This window comes from Rutidosis leptorrhynchoides, chromosome 5 (genome assembly GCF_046630445.1).
Source record: "Rutidosis leptorrhynchoides isolate AG116_Rl617_1_P2 chromosome 5, CSIRO_AGI_Rlap_v1, whole genome shotgun sequence".
Lineage (NCBI taxonomy): Eukaryota > Viridiplantae > Streptophyta > Magnoliopsida > Asterales > Asteraceae > Rutidosis > Rutidosis leptorrhynchoides.
In genome coordinates this window covers 394,027,411-394,044,602 of record NC_092337.1, presented here as the reverse complement: position 1 = coordinate 394,044,602, position 17,192 = coordinate 394,027,411, and the positions used below count along the sequence as shown (strand labels likewise).

The 17,192-nt window shown below is 34.3% G+C and overlaps 2 protein-coding genes across 2 annotated transcripts; one reads left to right on the top strand and one right to left on the bottom strand.

Annotated features, from left to right (window-relative positions):
- Positions 1–1,118: 1,118 nt before the first annotated feature.
- On the top strand, positions 1,119–7,708 carry LOC139846940 (heat shock 70 kDa protein 17-like). Its single transcript, XM_071836518.1, has 14 exons — positions 1,119–1,964; positions 3,323–3,555; positions 3,934–4,093; positions 4,255–4,500; positions 4,578–4,714; positions 4,811–5,144; positions 5,234–5,395; positions 5,523–5,597; positions 6,141–6,241; positions 6,322–6,391; positions 6,582–6,638; positions 6,760–6,821; positions 6,973–7,045; positions 7,310–7,708. Exons 1-14 carry the CDS (start codon positions 1,212–1,214, stop codon positions 7,484–7,486), a joined length of 2,640 nt encoding a protein of 879 aa, XP_071692619.1. The 5' UTR covers positions 1,119–1,211; the 3' UTR covers positions 7,487–7,708.
- A 974-nt stretch (positions 7,709–8,682) lies between these two features.
- Positions 8,683–15,725, bottom strand: LOC139850720 (DExH-box ATP-dependent RNA helicase DExH6-like). The gene is made up of 14 exons (XM_071840275.1): positions 15,524–15,725; positions 15,306–15,396; positions 14,829–15,150; positions 14,664–14,738; positions 14,392–14,436; positions 14,194–14,284; positions 13,694–13,752; positions 13,452–13,613; positions 13,198–13,250; positions 13,088–13,121; positions 12,881–12,970; positions 11,777–12,787; positions 10,120–11,160; positions 8,683–9,361 (listed from the first exon to the last, which is right to left on the bottom strand). Exons 1-14 carry the CDS (start codon positions 15,672–15,674, stop codon positions 9,080–9,082), a joined length of 3,507 nt encoding a protein of 1,168 aa, XP_071696376.1. The 5' UTR covers positions 15,675–15,725; the 3' UTR covers positions 8,683–9,079.
- Positions 15,726–17,192: the final 1,467 nt, after the last annotated feature.

Here is a 17,192-nt window from a genome sequence, read left to right as displayed (position 1 = left end):
GCTTAATATGGTATATATATTTGATTTGTGACAATTTTAGGAGTAAAAGTATAGTCTAAACAATAAGAGGTGGTTTTGATGACTATCTGGGCATTTGACCCATTTGGGTTTATTAGCGTCAAAATGGGTGATTGTTAGCATCAACATGTTTAATCTATCGAGTTATGTAAGTTTGCAAGTTTTGGTGTTATATAAATGAGTGTTTATTGTTTCGGTTAAGAATGATACTTTCGGACCCTTTTGAATTCCGGAACGGCTCAATTATTAAAATAGTTATAAGACGATTCAATATAGATATGCCTATTACTACAAATCCATATATTCTAATTTGTATACACTGCCAATTGATTGTTCATATTACTTTGATCTTTTTCTTTGTTTATATATATAATCCTTGTGCGCTACACCAGTTAACATTGGCTGCATTTATCGATGGGCCTCAAATCAGACAAAAATATGTCGTTGTTGGGCTTCGGAAGACATACTGGGCCACGACAAAGACATGGTGTAGTTGTCCATATAATTAAGGAAGAGACTGCATTTTACTTTGTTTTATACTTACTGAATTACCTTAGTTATTTATGTTAATGTCCTATCTTATTTATTTACTAAATTTGCTTCATTAGGATAAAGCTTAATATCATATTGTTTTGCTTTCAATACAGGTGAGAATAAAATTAATATGGCTTAACTTCTTTGATTAATTTTTTTTTTCTACTATCTATGTTGCACAACGATCATCACAGTAGTTTTTATTCATCACAATAACCACTATCATTTGTGTTTATGATTCTTTTGGCATAACATTTTTACGTTTACACTTAATTTGATTAAGAGTCGTCGTACAACGCACGGGCTCAAGGCTAGTTTCTAATAATATAAAGGTCAAAATTACACTAAATAAAGTAACAACACACCAAGTGCATATTAAACCTCCATGTGTCAATTATCTCACGTGGCGTTTTATAATTGGTAGCCAATACCACTGACCACGTAGGTCAAACTTCATACCATTCCCAAAAATTAGATCAGTCCTCGTGCTATTACAATTACAATTTGTATTTATATATATTGCTCTTACAGCTAAAACCTTTTTAAATACATCTCCAAAACAATATCCCCAAATTTCAATATCACATTCGATTTAGTTAGGGTTTTACGGAATTTGGTGGAATTTAAGTCATTCAATAACTGACTCCGCCAGTTCTATAATGCGGTTCAGACTAGGTTTATTTGTGTGCTTACTGTTATTAAATTCAATTCCATCACAATCAGCGGTATCGAGCATTGATCTAGGTTCTGAATGGATAAAAGTCGCCGTAGTGAATCTAAAACCCGGTCAAGCACCGATATCAATCGCAATAAATGAAATGTCGAAACGTAAATCGCCGGCGTTAGTTGCGTTTCATTTGAATGATCGTTTGATCGGTGAAGAAGCAGCCGGACTTGTTGCACGTTATCCTGATAAGGTTTATTCACAAGTTCGTGATCTAATTGGAAAGCCTATTAATTATGTTAATAAGTTTTTAGAGTCTATGTATCTGCCTTATAATGTGGTGGATGATTCTAGAGGTGGTGTTGGGATTAAGATTGATGATGGTGTTACAGTTTATTCGGTTGAGGAATTGAGTGCAATGATATTAGGTTATGGGATGAAATTAGCGGAGTTTCATAGTAAGATGGTGGTGAAGGATGCTGTGATTACTGTGCCACCGTATTTTGGGCAGGCGGAGCGGAAAGGTTTGCTTCAGGCTGCGCAATTGGCTGGATTGAATGCGCTTTCGCTTGTTAATGAGCATTCTGGTGCTGCACTTCAGTATGGGATTGATAAGGATTTTTCGAATGGGTCTAGACATGTTATTTTTTATGATATGGGATCGAGTAGTACTTACGCGGCTCTTGTTTACTTTTCGGCTTATAATGCGAAGGAGTATGGTAAGACTGTTTCTGTCAATCAGTTTCAGGTACTAACTTTCGCTATTATGATGATCTCTTGTGATATAATGTTGCCTTTTCTGTAAATTCACAACTCCATGAATGATATTTATCGATCGATGACAAGTTTTAATATTTTTATCAGTTATGGAAATGGAAATAGATAGGAGATTACCATGTCTGTATGCTATATAAGTAGTAGATGTCATGTGTTAGGCTTGGTATATAGTGCTATTGTTTTATATGCTGATATTTATGATATAGTGATAGAGAGTAGGGTTTTGGTTTTAAACATTAAGCTACATTATGTTTTTTGTTCTTGCTACGGATTGTTTGGTATATGATTGGTAAAAGTTGATTATATATGAGTAATAAAGTATGCCCAACTACAATCATTTGATGATAGTATTATCTGTTCACCACCTGCCTTATATTTATGACTACGAGATGTAATCTTAGATTGATTTGTTGATAGGATCAAAAGTTGTATTAAACCGAAAACTTTAACATACTGAGAGTGAACTCTTGAAGCAACGGTTAGAACCTAGAGAATACCCTACTGACACTCCCGTAATAGAAAATATTTTACTTTCGTTAGATTTATGACTACGAGATGTAATCTAAGATTGATTTGTCTATGGAGTTAAAAGTTGTATTAATATGAAAACTTAAATGTACTGAGAGTGAAGTCCTGAAGCAGCAGTTAGAACCTAGAGAGCATTGACTAACTACCACTTGATCCCCTAGGTAAAGGGATTTTTTAAGGTGCCAAAAAAAGTCCCCTTCTAATAAGTAGGGCTTTGCTGGTCTTGCAAGCATTCGTTTACGTCAATACCCTACTGACACTCACAAGATGGAAAGTAATAAACCTGCCTTAGATTTATGGCTACGAGATGTAATCTAAGATTGATTTGTCGATAGGGTCAAAAGTTTAATTAAATTGAAAACTTAATGAAAATGAAGTCCTGAAGCAACGGTTAGAACCTACAGAATACCTTACTGACACTCCCGAGATAGAAAGTAATAAACTTGCCTTAGATTTATGACTACGAAATGTAATCTAAAATGGATTTGTCGATATGGTCAAAAGTTGTGTTAAATTGAAATCTTAAATATATTGAGAGTGAAGTCTTGAAGCAACAGTTAGAACCTAGAGTATACCCTTCTGATACTCCCGATATGGAAAGTAATAAACCTCTAGCGTATATGAGTCTTCTCCAACTGAGAGTTTCTCTATTGAGAAAGCTATCTATTTAATGTGTCCTTTGTAAAAAATAAAAAAATAAAAAATAAAAAGTTATATCACATTGGTATAATTCCGCCGTTCAAAAAATTGAAAAACATCAATGACAATATAATTATTCTAGAAAATACGCATGTGATGCAGGTAAAAGATGTTAAATGGGATCCAGAGCTTGGTGGTCAAAATATGGAATTACGGTTGGTCGAATACTTTGCAGATGAGTTCAACAAACAGGTTGGGAATGGTGTTGATGTTCGAAAATATCCTAAGGCAATAGCCAAATTGAAGAAGCAGGTTAAACGTACCAAGGAGATTCTTAGTGCTAATACTGCAGCGCCTATTTCAGTTGAGTCACTTTTGGATGATCGTGATTTTAGGTACATACGTAATCTGCCCCTGTTTCCTTAGATTAGATATTACATGTTTCTTTCTGTTCAACATTTGAGATAGTTTTTCATTCTAAAATTTAATTAAATTAGTCAGATAATAAAAGCAAAATAGCAAATTAACATTCGGGTACAACCGTACAAATAGCTGACTTAAGTGATCACAAGGGGTGAGCCTAAACGAGGACTAGAGATAGAATATCAACTATTTATGTTCTAAAATGGTTTTAGCAAATTATGGTATGAGATCTGCATGAGTAATAACAATAATTAAAGGATAAAGCTTCCGGTTTATTGATACAGTTAGCCAATTATTGCAATTTTCTGAATATAACATCTTTCTTATGATTCATATTCAACCTGTTGCAGGAGCACAATAACTCGACAGAAGTTTGAGGAGTTGTGTGAAGATCTGTGGGTACGAGCTGTAATCCCTGTCAAAGAGTTGCTTAAAGACTCAGGTTTGAAGGTTGATGAAATATATGCCTTCGAGTTAATCGGAGGGGGAACTCGAGTACCAAAGTTGCAGGTCTTTTGCTATTTCTCTTACATTCTATTACGCGCATGCTAAAAATGTTGCAGACCTTTATATACCTTGTTAGTCTTATTCTATTTTTAATAAAATATGTTATGTGTTATAGTATGGGATTATATTTTCAACCACTTAAACTAATGTAAACTTTTTTACAGGCTAAGCTTCAAGAATTTCTTGGAAGGAGCGATATTGACAGACATTTGGATGCAGATGAGGCCACAGTTTTAGGTGCTTCATTACATGCTGCAAATCTCAGTGATGGAATCAAATTGAATCGTAAACTTGGTATGATTGATGGTTCTATGTATGGATTCATGATGGATCTAGATGGTCCTGGACTCGTTAAAGATGATACCACCACACAATTACTTGTTCCACGGTTGAAAAAGTTACCAATCAAGGTAAAGTTGATCAGATAGTCCTGTTTTTTCAACAAAGCTGCCAATAATTGTTCATGAGAATAATCATATTTTAACAGATGTTTAGGTCAATCACTCACAACAAGGATTTCGATGTTTCACTTTTATATGAGAGTGAAGACCTATTGCCCCCTGGTGTTACTTCACGTGCATTTGCAAAGTATTCAGTCTCTGGTCTCGCTGATGCTAGTGAAAAGTAAGTACCGTAAACTCAGTTTCGATCTCATGCTAACACTCAGTTATCCTTTTTTTTTTTTTTTTTTTTTAAAGTAGTTACACTTTAACTCTTCAGGTACATGTCACGCAACCTTTCGTCCCCTGTAAAAGCGAATCTTCATTTCTCTCTTAGTAGAAGCGGCATACTTTCTTTGGATCGAGCAGATGCTGTCATTGAAATTTCTGAATGGGTCGAAGTCCCAAAAAAGAATCAGACTTTAGAGAATAATTCTGCTCCCGTTAACTTAACAGTTGAAACCGATTCTCCAAATGCAGAAGAAGTTAACAATACTCCCAATTCAGATGATTCAACTAGCAACTCGGTTAACTCCACCACAAATGAGCAAAATACTGTAGAAGTTGTTACAGAAAAGAAACTAAAGAAGCGGACTTTCAGAATTCCTCTAAAGGTTTAATTTCATTAAACTCTATTGACAAATTAGCCTTATATCGTTGTTGCATTTCTCATTCATTTTGGGTATTTTATTAACTGCTGCAGATATCTGAAAAGAGCGTCGGGTCCGTTGCACCTCTTTCAGAAGATTCTCTTTATGAAGGTAAGCTCAGATTGGATGCACTAGACGCAAAGGATGCAGAAAGAAGGAGGACTGCAGAGTTAAAGAATGATCTTGAAGGCTACATATATGCGACAAGAGAAAAGGTTCGCTTTTTCGCTTTTTTATGACGGTGTGGTGCTTGCAATGTGCTCTGAAGTCGTGTTTTTAAATTTTTTTTTTTTTTTTTTTTTTTTTTTTTTTTTTTGCCAATTTCATTTTGCGGTATTGCAGCTTGATTATTTGGAAGAATTGCAAACAGTTTCTTCTAGTGAGCAACGACAATCATTTGTTGAAAAGCTTGATGAGGTTCTTTCTTTCTCTCTTACTCATTATGTGTGTGTATATTTTGTATGTGTGTATACAGTATATTTATTCTAGACTACAACAAAAACCAGTGCTGTAGAACTCGGAATTACTCGGCAGTTCTCGGGGAATACTCGGTTTTTGCAACTCGGGGAGTACTTGGTCAAACTCTGTCAAAACTCGGTCAAACTCGGCCAAAACTTGGGATTACTTGGAATATCAGTCAAAACTTGGAATTACTCGAAAAATCACTCAAAATTTGTCAAAATCGGTCAAAGTCAAACTTGGCCAACATCCGAGTACTCCCGAGTTCCGAGTTGTCGATTACTCCCAAGTTGTCGATTACTCCCAAGTTGCCGAGTACTCCCTAAAAGGTCCCGACCGACTACTCCCCGAGTAGCTATTTTTGCAACTTTGACAAAAGCAACAGTTTAGGGTCATGATACAAAACGCTAATTAATTTCTCTCTCAAGACTGTTGAATGTGTTGTCTTTGGTTGTCGGCATAACGTTCATCGTTGTCTGACAACAACTTACATTTACTTAGGTACAAGACTGGTTGTACACTGATGGTGAAGATGCATCAGCTACCCAATTTCAAGAACGCTTAGATCAACTGAAAGCTATTGGCGACCCTATCTTTTTCAGGTTTGTATTGAATCACTTTTTTTGACATAAGAAAGTGACTGTCACATTGTAAAACTAACTCTCATAAACATCTACTGTAGATACAAGGAACTCACAGCAAGGCCAGAAGCATTACAAAGTGCTACAAAGTATTTTACTGAGCTGAAAGAGGTAAATATCTTCCAATCATATTGTTTCAAGCTGTGAAACGCTATGCTTGTGTTATGATTTTTGGTTACAAAACACATGACCTTGTAGAGGTTAATTAAATGAACTTATGGAATCTAGTTGTATGTCGCGATATAGAAGTGAATACTTCTAATTATGAGATGTTAATTAATGTGGAAATTTATATGTGCAGATTGTTAGTGAGTGGGAGTCAAAAAAACCATGGATTTCAAAGGAGAAAATTGATAAGGTGAGATTGCTTTCATTTCTTAACCATTGGTGTTTTGTTATTTATAATCATTTTAAGATTAGATCACTATGCGTTATCTGAGGAATGTATGTTAAAACATCGTGCTCGTTTTTTTTTTCAGGTACAACGTGGGGCCGAAGATTTTAAAAAGTGGTTAAATGATAAGGAGGCTGAGCAACAAAAGTGAGTTTTACATTTTATTTACTGATTGTGCTACATTGCTATTTATTTAACAGACCACCGAAACATGGATTTATAAGGGTCTTAAAAAAATAAAAATATAATGAAATAAATATGGGTCCTAAAGTCCCTACTTATAAAATTCCATCTACAGGATATCTGCGTCCAGCACTCCAGCGTTTACATCTCAAGAAGTTATCAGCAAGCTACTCGATCTTCAAGACAAGGCATGTTCTAAATTTTTTTTTTTTTTTTTAAATCATTTTTTTAGTTATTATCTATTCTATTATTTTTTAATAGGCTTTTGTAGGTTTTATCCATTAAAAAAAAACATTTTGATTTTTGAACGACTTCTTAACCGCCAACCCAGTTGGCACTGTCTATTTTGTTTAGCTATTTTTTATGTGACCTATCTGAACATGGGTCAAAATGGTCAACATATAATCTTCTTGTTTCATGTGCTGAGAAGTGAGTATTATTATTGTTACCAGGTTGCAAGCACAAACAGAATACCAAAGCCAAAACCGAAAGTTGAAAAGCCTGCCAAAAAGAATGAAACTGAGAATCCAACTGACGAACCAAAAACTTCAGGTTCATCTCAAGATGACATCAGTGACTCCAAAAAAGAGGAGACAAATGACGAGTCAAGCGAACATGATGAACTGTGATTTAACTAAGGTAACATACAGAACGAGCACTGAGCTTCTTCGTCTTAGAAAACTGGTTAGGGGAGAGTTGGTTAAACTAAATATATGATATAATCCTATTTAGACCATTTTTAAGTACTTTGATTATTTGGGTATATTTTTACCCCATAGTCAAGTATCAGTTTTGTACCCTCAGGATTTCTAATACTACATTGATGCATTTGAGATTGTTCAATGGGCATATTTCATGATTATAGTTATATAAGATTTGTGTCTTTTGCGTATATATGGTAAAACTCATGAAAATCGCGCTGATTATAAGATTTTAATATAAATGTAAATTATATATTATATTTAAAGAAGTTAATTAAAGAAGTTAATTGATTGGATAACTTATGAGACAGATACTTTTTTTTTTATATAAAAACTCGATTTTTTTTATATAAAAACTCGATGAAAACCGTAGATCATAAAATGTTTGCAGATGAAAATTGAGGTTGAAAGTATTATTTATTTTAATATATGCCTAACTTGTTTTTATGGAAAAAAGAGAGTAAATTACGGAAGTGTTTTGAAAATTGATTATGTTTTTAAGATAATTAGAATCAACTAATCAGCTGTATTAAAACGTGTTATAAACTAATAGTGTTCGGTATTTGACAACGAAATAATTTAATAATCAGTCAATTAAGTGTTTGGTAAATTTGATTATCTGTTATGTCATATTAACAAGTAAAACGCAATAATCGGGTAATCACATTTTGCTACAGTAAAGGGTCACTTGTTTTTTCATTTTCATTTTCACATTTTGAGTTTCTCAAATCGCAAATAATCAATTTTTGTTTAACTTACCAAATACTATAAACTCATTATTTACGATTTGAAACGTGATAATAAAAAATAATCAAGTTCTAAACGCAAAGACATACACCCCTATACATATTGTAGTCAATTGCAGTGGTAAAAAGTCCCGTGATGTACAATCATTAGTTTTATTTCATCATTAGATAAAGCTATCTACTGTTAAAGGAGAAAAACTAGAAAGATCAGCAAAGTATTGTAATCGACTACATCCAATAATGAATTTCATATATTGTCATTAACGAAGCAAAAATAATAAATTACTACTATTAAACATGAAAAATTATAATTAATGTTTATCATAAAACAACTTATATTTGCAAATATGAAGGACTATCAACAATGGCCATGAAGTACTTTAAGGTTTAGACTACCTTTGTAGTTTGAAGTCCAAAGTGTCAATCCATCGCAGCAAAACCAGGGTCGATTAGTTGTAAAATGCTTCCATAAATGCAAAACACCGAACAAGTGGGCTCATTCCATCATACGCACACAGTCATACAATATGCCTTGGATTTTAGGTCGTGATGACCGACTACATTCTTAGAATGTTTATATGCAGATAAACAGCAGTATGTTCCAAAATATGTGAACAAGTTCAACTTGCAAATCTTATATCCTATAAAAAGTAAAGTAAAATGAGATTGTACCAAAAACATAAGAAATGATACAATTGACACTAATGGAACCCCCATTTTAGAATAATCTAAGCAATTCACATCATGTAATACATCTTCCTATTGACCACTACTTTTAACCTCTGTTTGCACGCTTCCGTTTATGGGAGTGTCCATTCCCCTGTGAAATTTGATCTTGTGACCCTAAAAGTGATCTAAGAAACTTAATTGAATTCCCGATCTGCCCTTTGTTTGCATCACTTTTAGGTTCACCAATATCGGTTTCTTTAACAGTAGAAGTCACTGGTTCAAGTGGTGGTGCGTTGATCCCAGAGAGGCCATCATAAGATAATCCATTCGAGATTGCATGTATGGAGGCTTTCAGAAGTTCGGGAAGATCTTCTCCCGGGTGTGTAATCTGAAAAATACATAAACATAGCAATAACAATTTACTGTAACAGTTTTTTTGTTAATTAGCATCCATATTTATTCCCTACATATATTAATATCATTACCTATGCAAGATTAGTATGTTCCTTGTATTTTCATGTTATTCTCGGGTTTTTGTTTGATTAGGTTGTTCGTAGTTTTTTCAGGAAGTTAAAAGGGTCGTTTATAGATAGTTTCTGTTTAGATGGTTACTTTCTAGGTGCGAGTTTTCCCGTTTTCCTAGGTCCTTTTGTATTCCCTGTTGAGGGCGTTTTCCTATAAAAAACGACCTCGTTTCTATAAGAGTTTTCGTTAATTTCAGCAAAAATAATAATAATTAACCTATGCAAAATAAAAATAAAAATTGCTATCTTCATTCTTCACCTTAATGACCGTAAAAGACAAAGCAAACCGTAAAAGACAACTTTTTAACTTTTAAATCATACTGTCCCATTTTGACGTTTGATGTCTGTTTTTCAACTTTGACTTTAAAGATTTTTATTTGTGCTATATAATATTTGATTAAGTTTATATGAATGAATTGAGTTCTAAATGTATTTTCATTGGTATAACTTTTAAGTAAATATTATATAACACAAACAAAAATTGAAAAAGAAAGACTTTTGACAGTTATTTTGGGACAGGGCGAGTAGCATTTTGAGCAGCTAGTAGAAAACTTACTATCCAAAATTACATCATTTAATATAATTAATAATTAATTATCATTAATACCTCAAGAATATGTACCTTGAACATGATTGAAGCAGATAACCTTTCTCTCAAACAGTAAATTTGCGCAACATCGAGAGCTGTTGACTTAAACGAAAGCCACCTATCTGCAATCACTTTGACTACATTCTCGGGAGATGACATCACTTTATCTTCACGTTTCATCTTTGCTTCCCCTTCCTCCTCATCATCATCAACGTTATCATCATTAATAGAGGACACAGCAATCTCGGTAGCAAGTAATAATAAAGGAAGCGGGCCCACAATACTACAATTCTTAATAAGCAAACCTGAATCTCCACGTGTTATCTCATCGTATATAACCAAAGGAAGTACGTCTTTTTTCTTAAACGCTAACTTAGAATTAACCGACTGAGGGTGTAAGCATACTTTATGATTGTTAGCAGTTTCTATAATAAACTTATGTCCATTCTTTTTAGGGAATTGTAACCTTCCTATTTTAGGATACAAACCCGCAACAAGAACAGCATGAATTATACCAATATCACGTGCATTTTCATTAAAACGGGTCGAACCTTCCGGGATAAACCCGTTCCTCTGAAGTTCAACTAAAAGTTGCTTACGCAATCCACATAGCATCGTCATGACGCCTCGAGACACGAAATATTGAGAACAGAAATACGCTTCGTGGCCCCTTTTTCGGGCACTTTCCCAACATTCAAACGCTGCTATTACGGCTAATTGATCACCGTGGCCACCGTATAACGAAGCCAACTCGTATTTAGCGTTGAACGCTTTCTTTTTGTCATCGGGTAACATTGGAAGGGTAAACGGGTCTCTGTAGTCATTAGCACAAGCTAAAGTCAAAGCTGGGTCAAGACAGTTCATCGATATAGCAAAAAGAAGCATCTTGCTTGTTAACGGATGCACCGGGATTGAACCGAGTTTTTCCCCAAGCTCCGTAAGTTCCTCGTCGGCTGACAACGCCCCAATATCTTGAAGAACGGTAATCGCGTTATGCATGGCTTCAGGAACCGGCGGATCTAAAGATTTTTTCAAGAAATTTTCTATTTTGCAACTTGGGTCAAGAAGCTTCACCTATCAGAGAAACATAATACACATTACAAATGATAACAAGGTTGCAAAAATCGCTACTCGAGAGTACTCGTTCAAGAATTTTTAGGGAGTACTCGGCAACTCGGGGGAATACTCGGATGTTGACCATGTGTGACTTTGACCGATTCTGAATTAGTTTTGACCGATTTTCCGTGTAAGCCGGATATTAACCGATTTTCAGAGTAATCCTAACTTTTGACTGAGTTTGTCCAAGTTTGACTGAATTCTTGGCGACTACTCCCCGAGTTGCAAAAAACGAGTGCTCGCCAAGTAATTCCGAGTTCTGCAACACTGAAAGATAATATGGGAGAGCATGGTAACGGGTCAAAGCGAGCAAGGTTGTGTTGAGTAAAAACATTTTTCTTTCCACTTACTGATCTTTTGTATGAAATCATTAATGTGTTAATTCTACTTACGAAGATAATCTGAATCTATGGATGAAAACAGTTTATACAGTACGTATCAAAAATAGACCTTGGAAGACTTTCAAACATTTGACCCGTTTGATATCAAACACAACCCAAATTGACCCATTCAAAAGTAAATGGGTTATCTATCATATGCTATTAAAAGTGATCATGCTAGAAACGATGAATACCTGCAAACATAGTTCTTCAATAGGTGTTCTCTTAATCTCGGGCACTTGAAATTCAGGCAACGAAACAGCTCGAAGTTTCGAATAAAGATGGTAACAAACGCCGGCCTGGCACCGCCCCGCTCGTCCTTCTCGCTGTTTCGCACTCGCTTTCGAAATCCAAGATGATTGAAGAGTCGACACCTTGTTATACGGGTCATAACTTTTTTCTTTCATCCTTCCACTATCGATAACAAAAACAACGTCGTCGATTGTGACTGCAGTTTCCGCTATATTTGTCGAAAGAATAATTTTCCTGCAACCCTTTGGTGGCCTTTGGAATACTTTCTTTTGTTCTATCGACGGGACCATTGAATGAAGCGGTAATATCAAAAACTTATAAGAATCTTTAAATAAACTACTTTTACTTAATCTGTCTCGGGCTTTATTTATATCATCCCACCCCGCGAGAAATACCAAAATCGCCCCTTCTTCAGATTCGGTACATATTTTTCTCAGTAATTTCTCTATGAGGATAATGTCAGTAAATTCGGGATTAACATCTTTTAAATATTTATCTAGTACTCTCTTCTCTTCTTCTGGATCTACAGTACTTTTGTTTATATGTTTTCTTAATACCTCACAAGCTTCTTTCTGGTTCTCGTGTTCAGCCCACGCAAGCGCCGTTTTTCCTTCGTTATCTTGTAAATGACAGTTGGCACCAAACGACAGGAGCATGCACAAATCACCCACTTTTCCTTTTCGAGCAAAGACCATTAACGGTGTGACACCAGTCACCGAATGCTGAAAGTTAACAATACCCGTTCCTTCAGCAGTTGAAATTAATTCCAAGAGAGAATCTATCTCGTCGTTTGACCAGGCTATACTAATAGCCTCGTCAAAGGAACGTTTATGATCCTCGGTTAATTCAGAGTCCTCATCGGCGTTAATTTTTGTAGTGCAATCAAGATGACAAGCTTTTGTTGACTTAGAATTTATAAGCGAAAGTACATCTTCCAAATAATGACTTTTCACCTAAAACGCGAATGCAAAAAGTCATAAGCGAAACTTGTATACTTATACTATATATTTATAATAAAATGATTCAGGGTATGGAAAACAAGTTACATTATAAGTGAACCCGGGAACACTTATGATTGGACAGCCTCCAAAGTATTGAGAAAACCGCTCAGCATCAAGTGTCGCACTCATCAATACCTTTCAAATAATAATAACGTTACTTATTTCTTGAAAATCTTCAAAGAAAAAAAAAGGTGACCCGAGAAGTACATATATATACATAAATAAAAATAAAAGATCATGAGTTGTACTAACCACACGAAGATGAGGATATAAAGGAAGCATATCTCTACAAAAGAAAACCCATATTATATATATAGTGATTATGTGCAAAACTAAGGTTCCAACTTTGAAGGAAAAAGTACCTGACAATTGTAAGCATAAAATCGGAAAATCGGTCTCTTTCGTGAATTTCATCCTGCAAAATTTTGTAATTCCTCAAAATCATAGGACTTTGCATAAATTTGCAATCATATGCATTATCTTTATATGCCAAGAAAAAAACACATTATCTTACAAAAATTAAAAATAGCACTTTGTATACTAGCATATAAAGTAGATATATTGATAATTATTATTAATACGATATTTGCAGACCATACTTAAGCTAGATGCATACCACGATGATATGTGTGATGTCAGGAAATGAATACTTCGCCGTTTTGGTAGAGGCTTCTCTTTTGGACCTACCATTACCCGCCTTTACTAAGACCCTCAACAAGACCCCGTTTGTACAAAATACAATAGACGAATGTCTTCCACCTTTGCTCTCCAACCTAATCTACGGTTTTTAACCATAGAAGACGTAAGAATAATAAACAAACAATAAAGACAAAGTACGACAACAGATAACATATATACCTTGTATCCGACACTCTCTCCAATAGTTTCACCTCTTTCTTGGGATATTCTTTCAGCAACTACACATTAAGAAATTATCGGTGTTGCAGAACTCGAGATTACTAGACAATTACTCGTTTTAAGAGGTCAAAATTGGTCAACCCACGGTCAATGAGGATTAATCGGTCAAAGTTGCGATTAATCGTTCACCATAAATGGGAGATTAATCGGATTAATATCGGTCACCATAAATCGGGATTAATCAGACTAATTGAAATAACCGGTCAAAGTAGAGGTCAATTGGTCAAAATCGGTCAAAATTAAACTGTCAACATCCGATTAATCCCCGATTTGCCGATTACTCCCTCAGGTCCTGACTAATTGCTCTCTGATTAGCGTTATTTGCAACCATGGATATCATGAATATACAAAGATACAGAGAAAATATAAGAAACACGATATACTACATAAACTATAGGGTTACTAATATAACAAGGTTCCAAACCTTTAGTGATAAATACCTGAAATTGCAGAGATCCTCCGAGGCTGGGTGCAGACTATCTTACATGCTTCACCTTTACTCCACATATAATCCATCAAGTATTGAGGCACCTAAATCCAAACTTATTTATATACCTATATATATAATAAACTTAAAAGAAACATGTAGTGCATTTAATCATTTTACGTAAATTGTGAACAGAGAAAAGAATGACAACCTGTGTAGTCTTTCCACATCCAGTTTCACCCTTTATGAGAACTACCTGTTGCATGGTACACAAATGATAACTGTCATATACTTACATATATTTAAGTATACAAATATTTTGTATTTATTTCTTTTACATATATTTTAGTATACAAATATTATAAGGTATCCGCAGACAACAATGTATTTGGCTGAGATTAGCCTCTCATATTCCTCTTATTTCATTTTTAGATCCAACACAATATAGATATAACAATACAATACACAAGTAGAGAGTGAAACCTGATGAGATTCTATTGTTGATGTAATAACATCCTTAAAAGATGCAATCGGAAGTTTAGCCCTATCTTTTGCGATCTGCAGAGCAATAATACGTGTTAAAAACTAAAAAGACAGTATCTTGTATCCTAATCTCCTTCATATAACCTTAAAAGCATCGTAAAAAACCTGTTTCAACTTGGAATTGGATTCCATTCGGGCAACATCTGACTCAATCTTCTTCACAATATCATCCTTTTTCATTGAAGGTTTACAAAGCATATTATCCGTCTTTTTTCCTTTGTTATTGTTACTCTTTTTAGACGCAGATGCAACGTTTTCAGCCTCCACATGATCACAAGGCGGATACACAGAAAAAAAGTCCTTTAAAACTACTTTTCCCTCTTCCGAAAAAGTAAAAGAAGTAATGTTGTTCTTCTTCACTTTGTTATTATTCGATTTCCCTTTACGCTTGTAAACCGAAACCCGTCTCGCATTCCCTTTCTTAGACCTAAACAAACTCATTTTTATTAAAAAGAACTGTTCTTGATTCAACAATCCATGCACCCACCGACAATAACAATTAATCGTAAATTCAAATAAAGCAAAGGCTTTCGTAATTATATTTTGAAATAAAATTAAAATAATATAATAAATAAAACTCACCCTTTACTTGCAGATTTTAAGCCCATTTTTACACACAGCTTGTGAACTTCAATACGGTCATCTTTTGAAAGGGTGGCATCAAATGTGTACACTGATATACATATATATACACATATTATTACAAAGATTAATACTTTATGTATATATATGTATATATGTAACTAATAAATATAATACAAAAGAAATACTTGAAATAAAAATGATGTGAATTTACTAACCGTCATCATTGGAAGCCCTAAAAGCGTTAAGAACTTGACGGATATGGATCCGGGTCGAATCTGCACAGCCAGGGTTTTTTAGTAATTGTTTTCGTATAGCGATTGATTTATTTAACCTTTTTAAGGCTGAAGAAGTTAAAGGACGCATCATTTTGAATCTTGATTACGATATTACGAGAAGATTAAATTAAATCCAACATGAAGCATTAAATTAAATCTATCTAATGATATGAAAGGCTTGTTGATTGATGATGCTAATTGTGATAATTTTAGGGTTTTTCTTGTTTGAAATTATTAGGGTTTGAGAAAACGAAATGTGTAGTTTAGGGTTTAAGGATAACAAGGTGAGGTGGGTGGTTTGTTTTCTAGAAAGAAGACAGATGGGTATTTAAGTCATTTCATCACAACTTAACGAAGATAACTAACGAAAATTTCTTAGGTGGACTACTGGTGATGCAAAACAAGGATTATAGGGACGCCTGTTGACATTATTGACACTATAGAATGTGACGTGATATCTAAAATACCAATCGTGGCAATTATATAGATTCATCTCAACTAGTTTTCGAACTCTCGCTTCGCGCCGGCAATTTTCAATGTATTTTATTGCGTTTAGTTTGTAAAATTATTTCGTAGCTAACGATGATGTCGTTGAAGCGCAACTCGAGTCGAACTAAAAAGTATAACCCGTGAAAGATTTAAATGTTATTTTAAATTAACAATATATGTGCATCGCATTTCGCTATGAAATTGTCGACTTTTAAAAATTTAACGCAAAATCAACGTGTATGAAAAGTACCCCAAATATTTAGTTTTAAAAAGCGTCTGTTTTGCGTATAGTTAGTGACATTGTGATCCTAAAATTATTTTGAGTTTAACGATGTTGTCGGAAAATTTTAACTCGTTGCGAGCGAGAAGATATGACCCGTTGAATATTTGGGTGGAGTTTATTTAAGATTTTTTATGAAAATTGTTATTAGACACTTTACCCCCTGTTTGGGGGGTCGATTTAAATTTGTGGAAAAAGTGTGGAGGGTTTTGTTGGTGTAATGAAATTTAGTTAAAACTAAAAGATAAAAAAAAATAGGTGAAAGGACGAAAATGTCCCTAATTGCTATTCATGACGTTTGTCTATTAGATAGTATGATAATAATTATGCATTAAGGACTTCTAGCACTTTGTCATACTCTCCTTATGATACATATGTATCATTTTTGTTGATTTGATTCGGGTAACATTTCTAATCGTATCAAGTGTATCCAACTCAACTTTATTACATATCACTATCAAACTTTTAGTTATTCTTGCTATATCTATTCAGTAATGGAAAAGTATATGAAAATGCATTGAACTTTCACTAAATTTCTATTGTATGCATTCAACTTTCAGATCTCCTATTGTATACATTCAACTTTTAAATCTCTCATATTGTATACATTTAACCTGTAATAATAGGTGTAGCGACCCGACCAAATCATGTTTGACGGCGCCGTCTACTTAGGTCCCGTTACGTGGTCATAAGTCTTTAAGACAAAGTTTGACCAAAATATGTCGCCTTCATTTCAAAATAAAGATTGTTCCCAAAGTTTACAAGAATTGTTCAACCAATAGTTAAGTTACAACGTTATAATACGAATGAAATCTAGGCGACACAGTTTAAAGTAAAGTC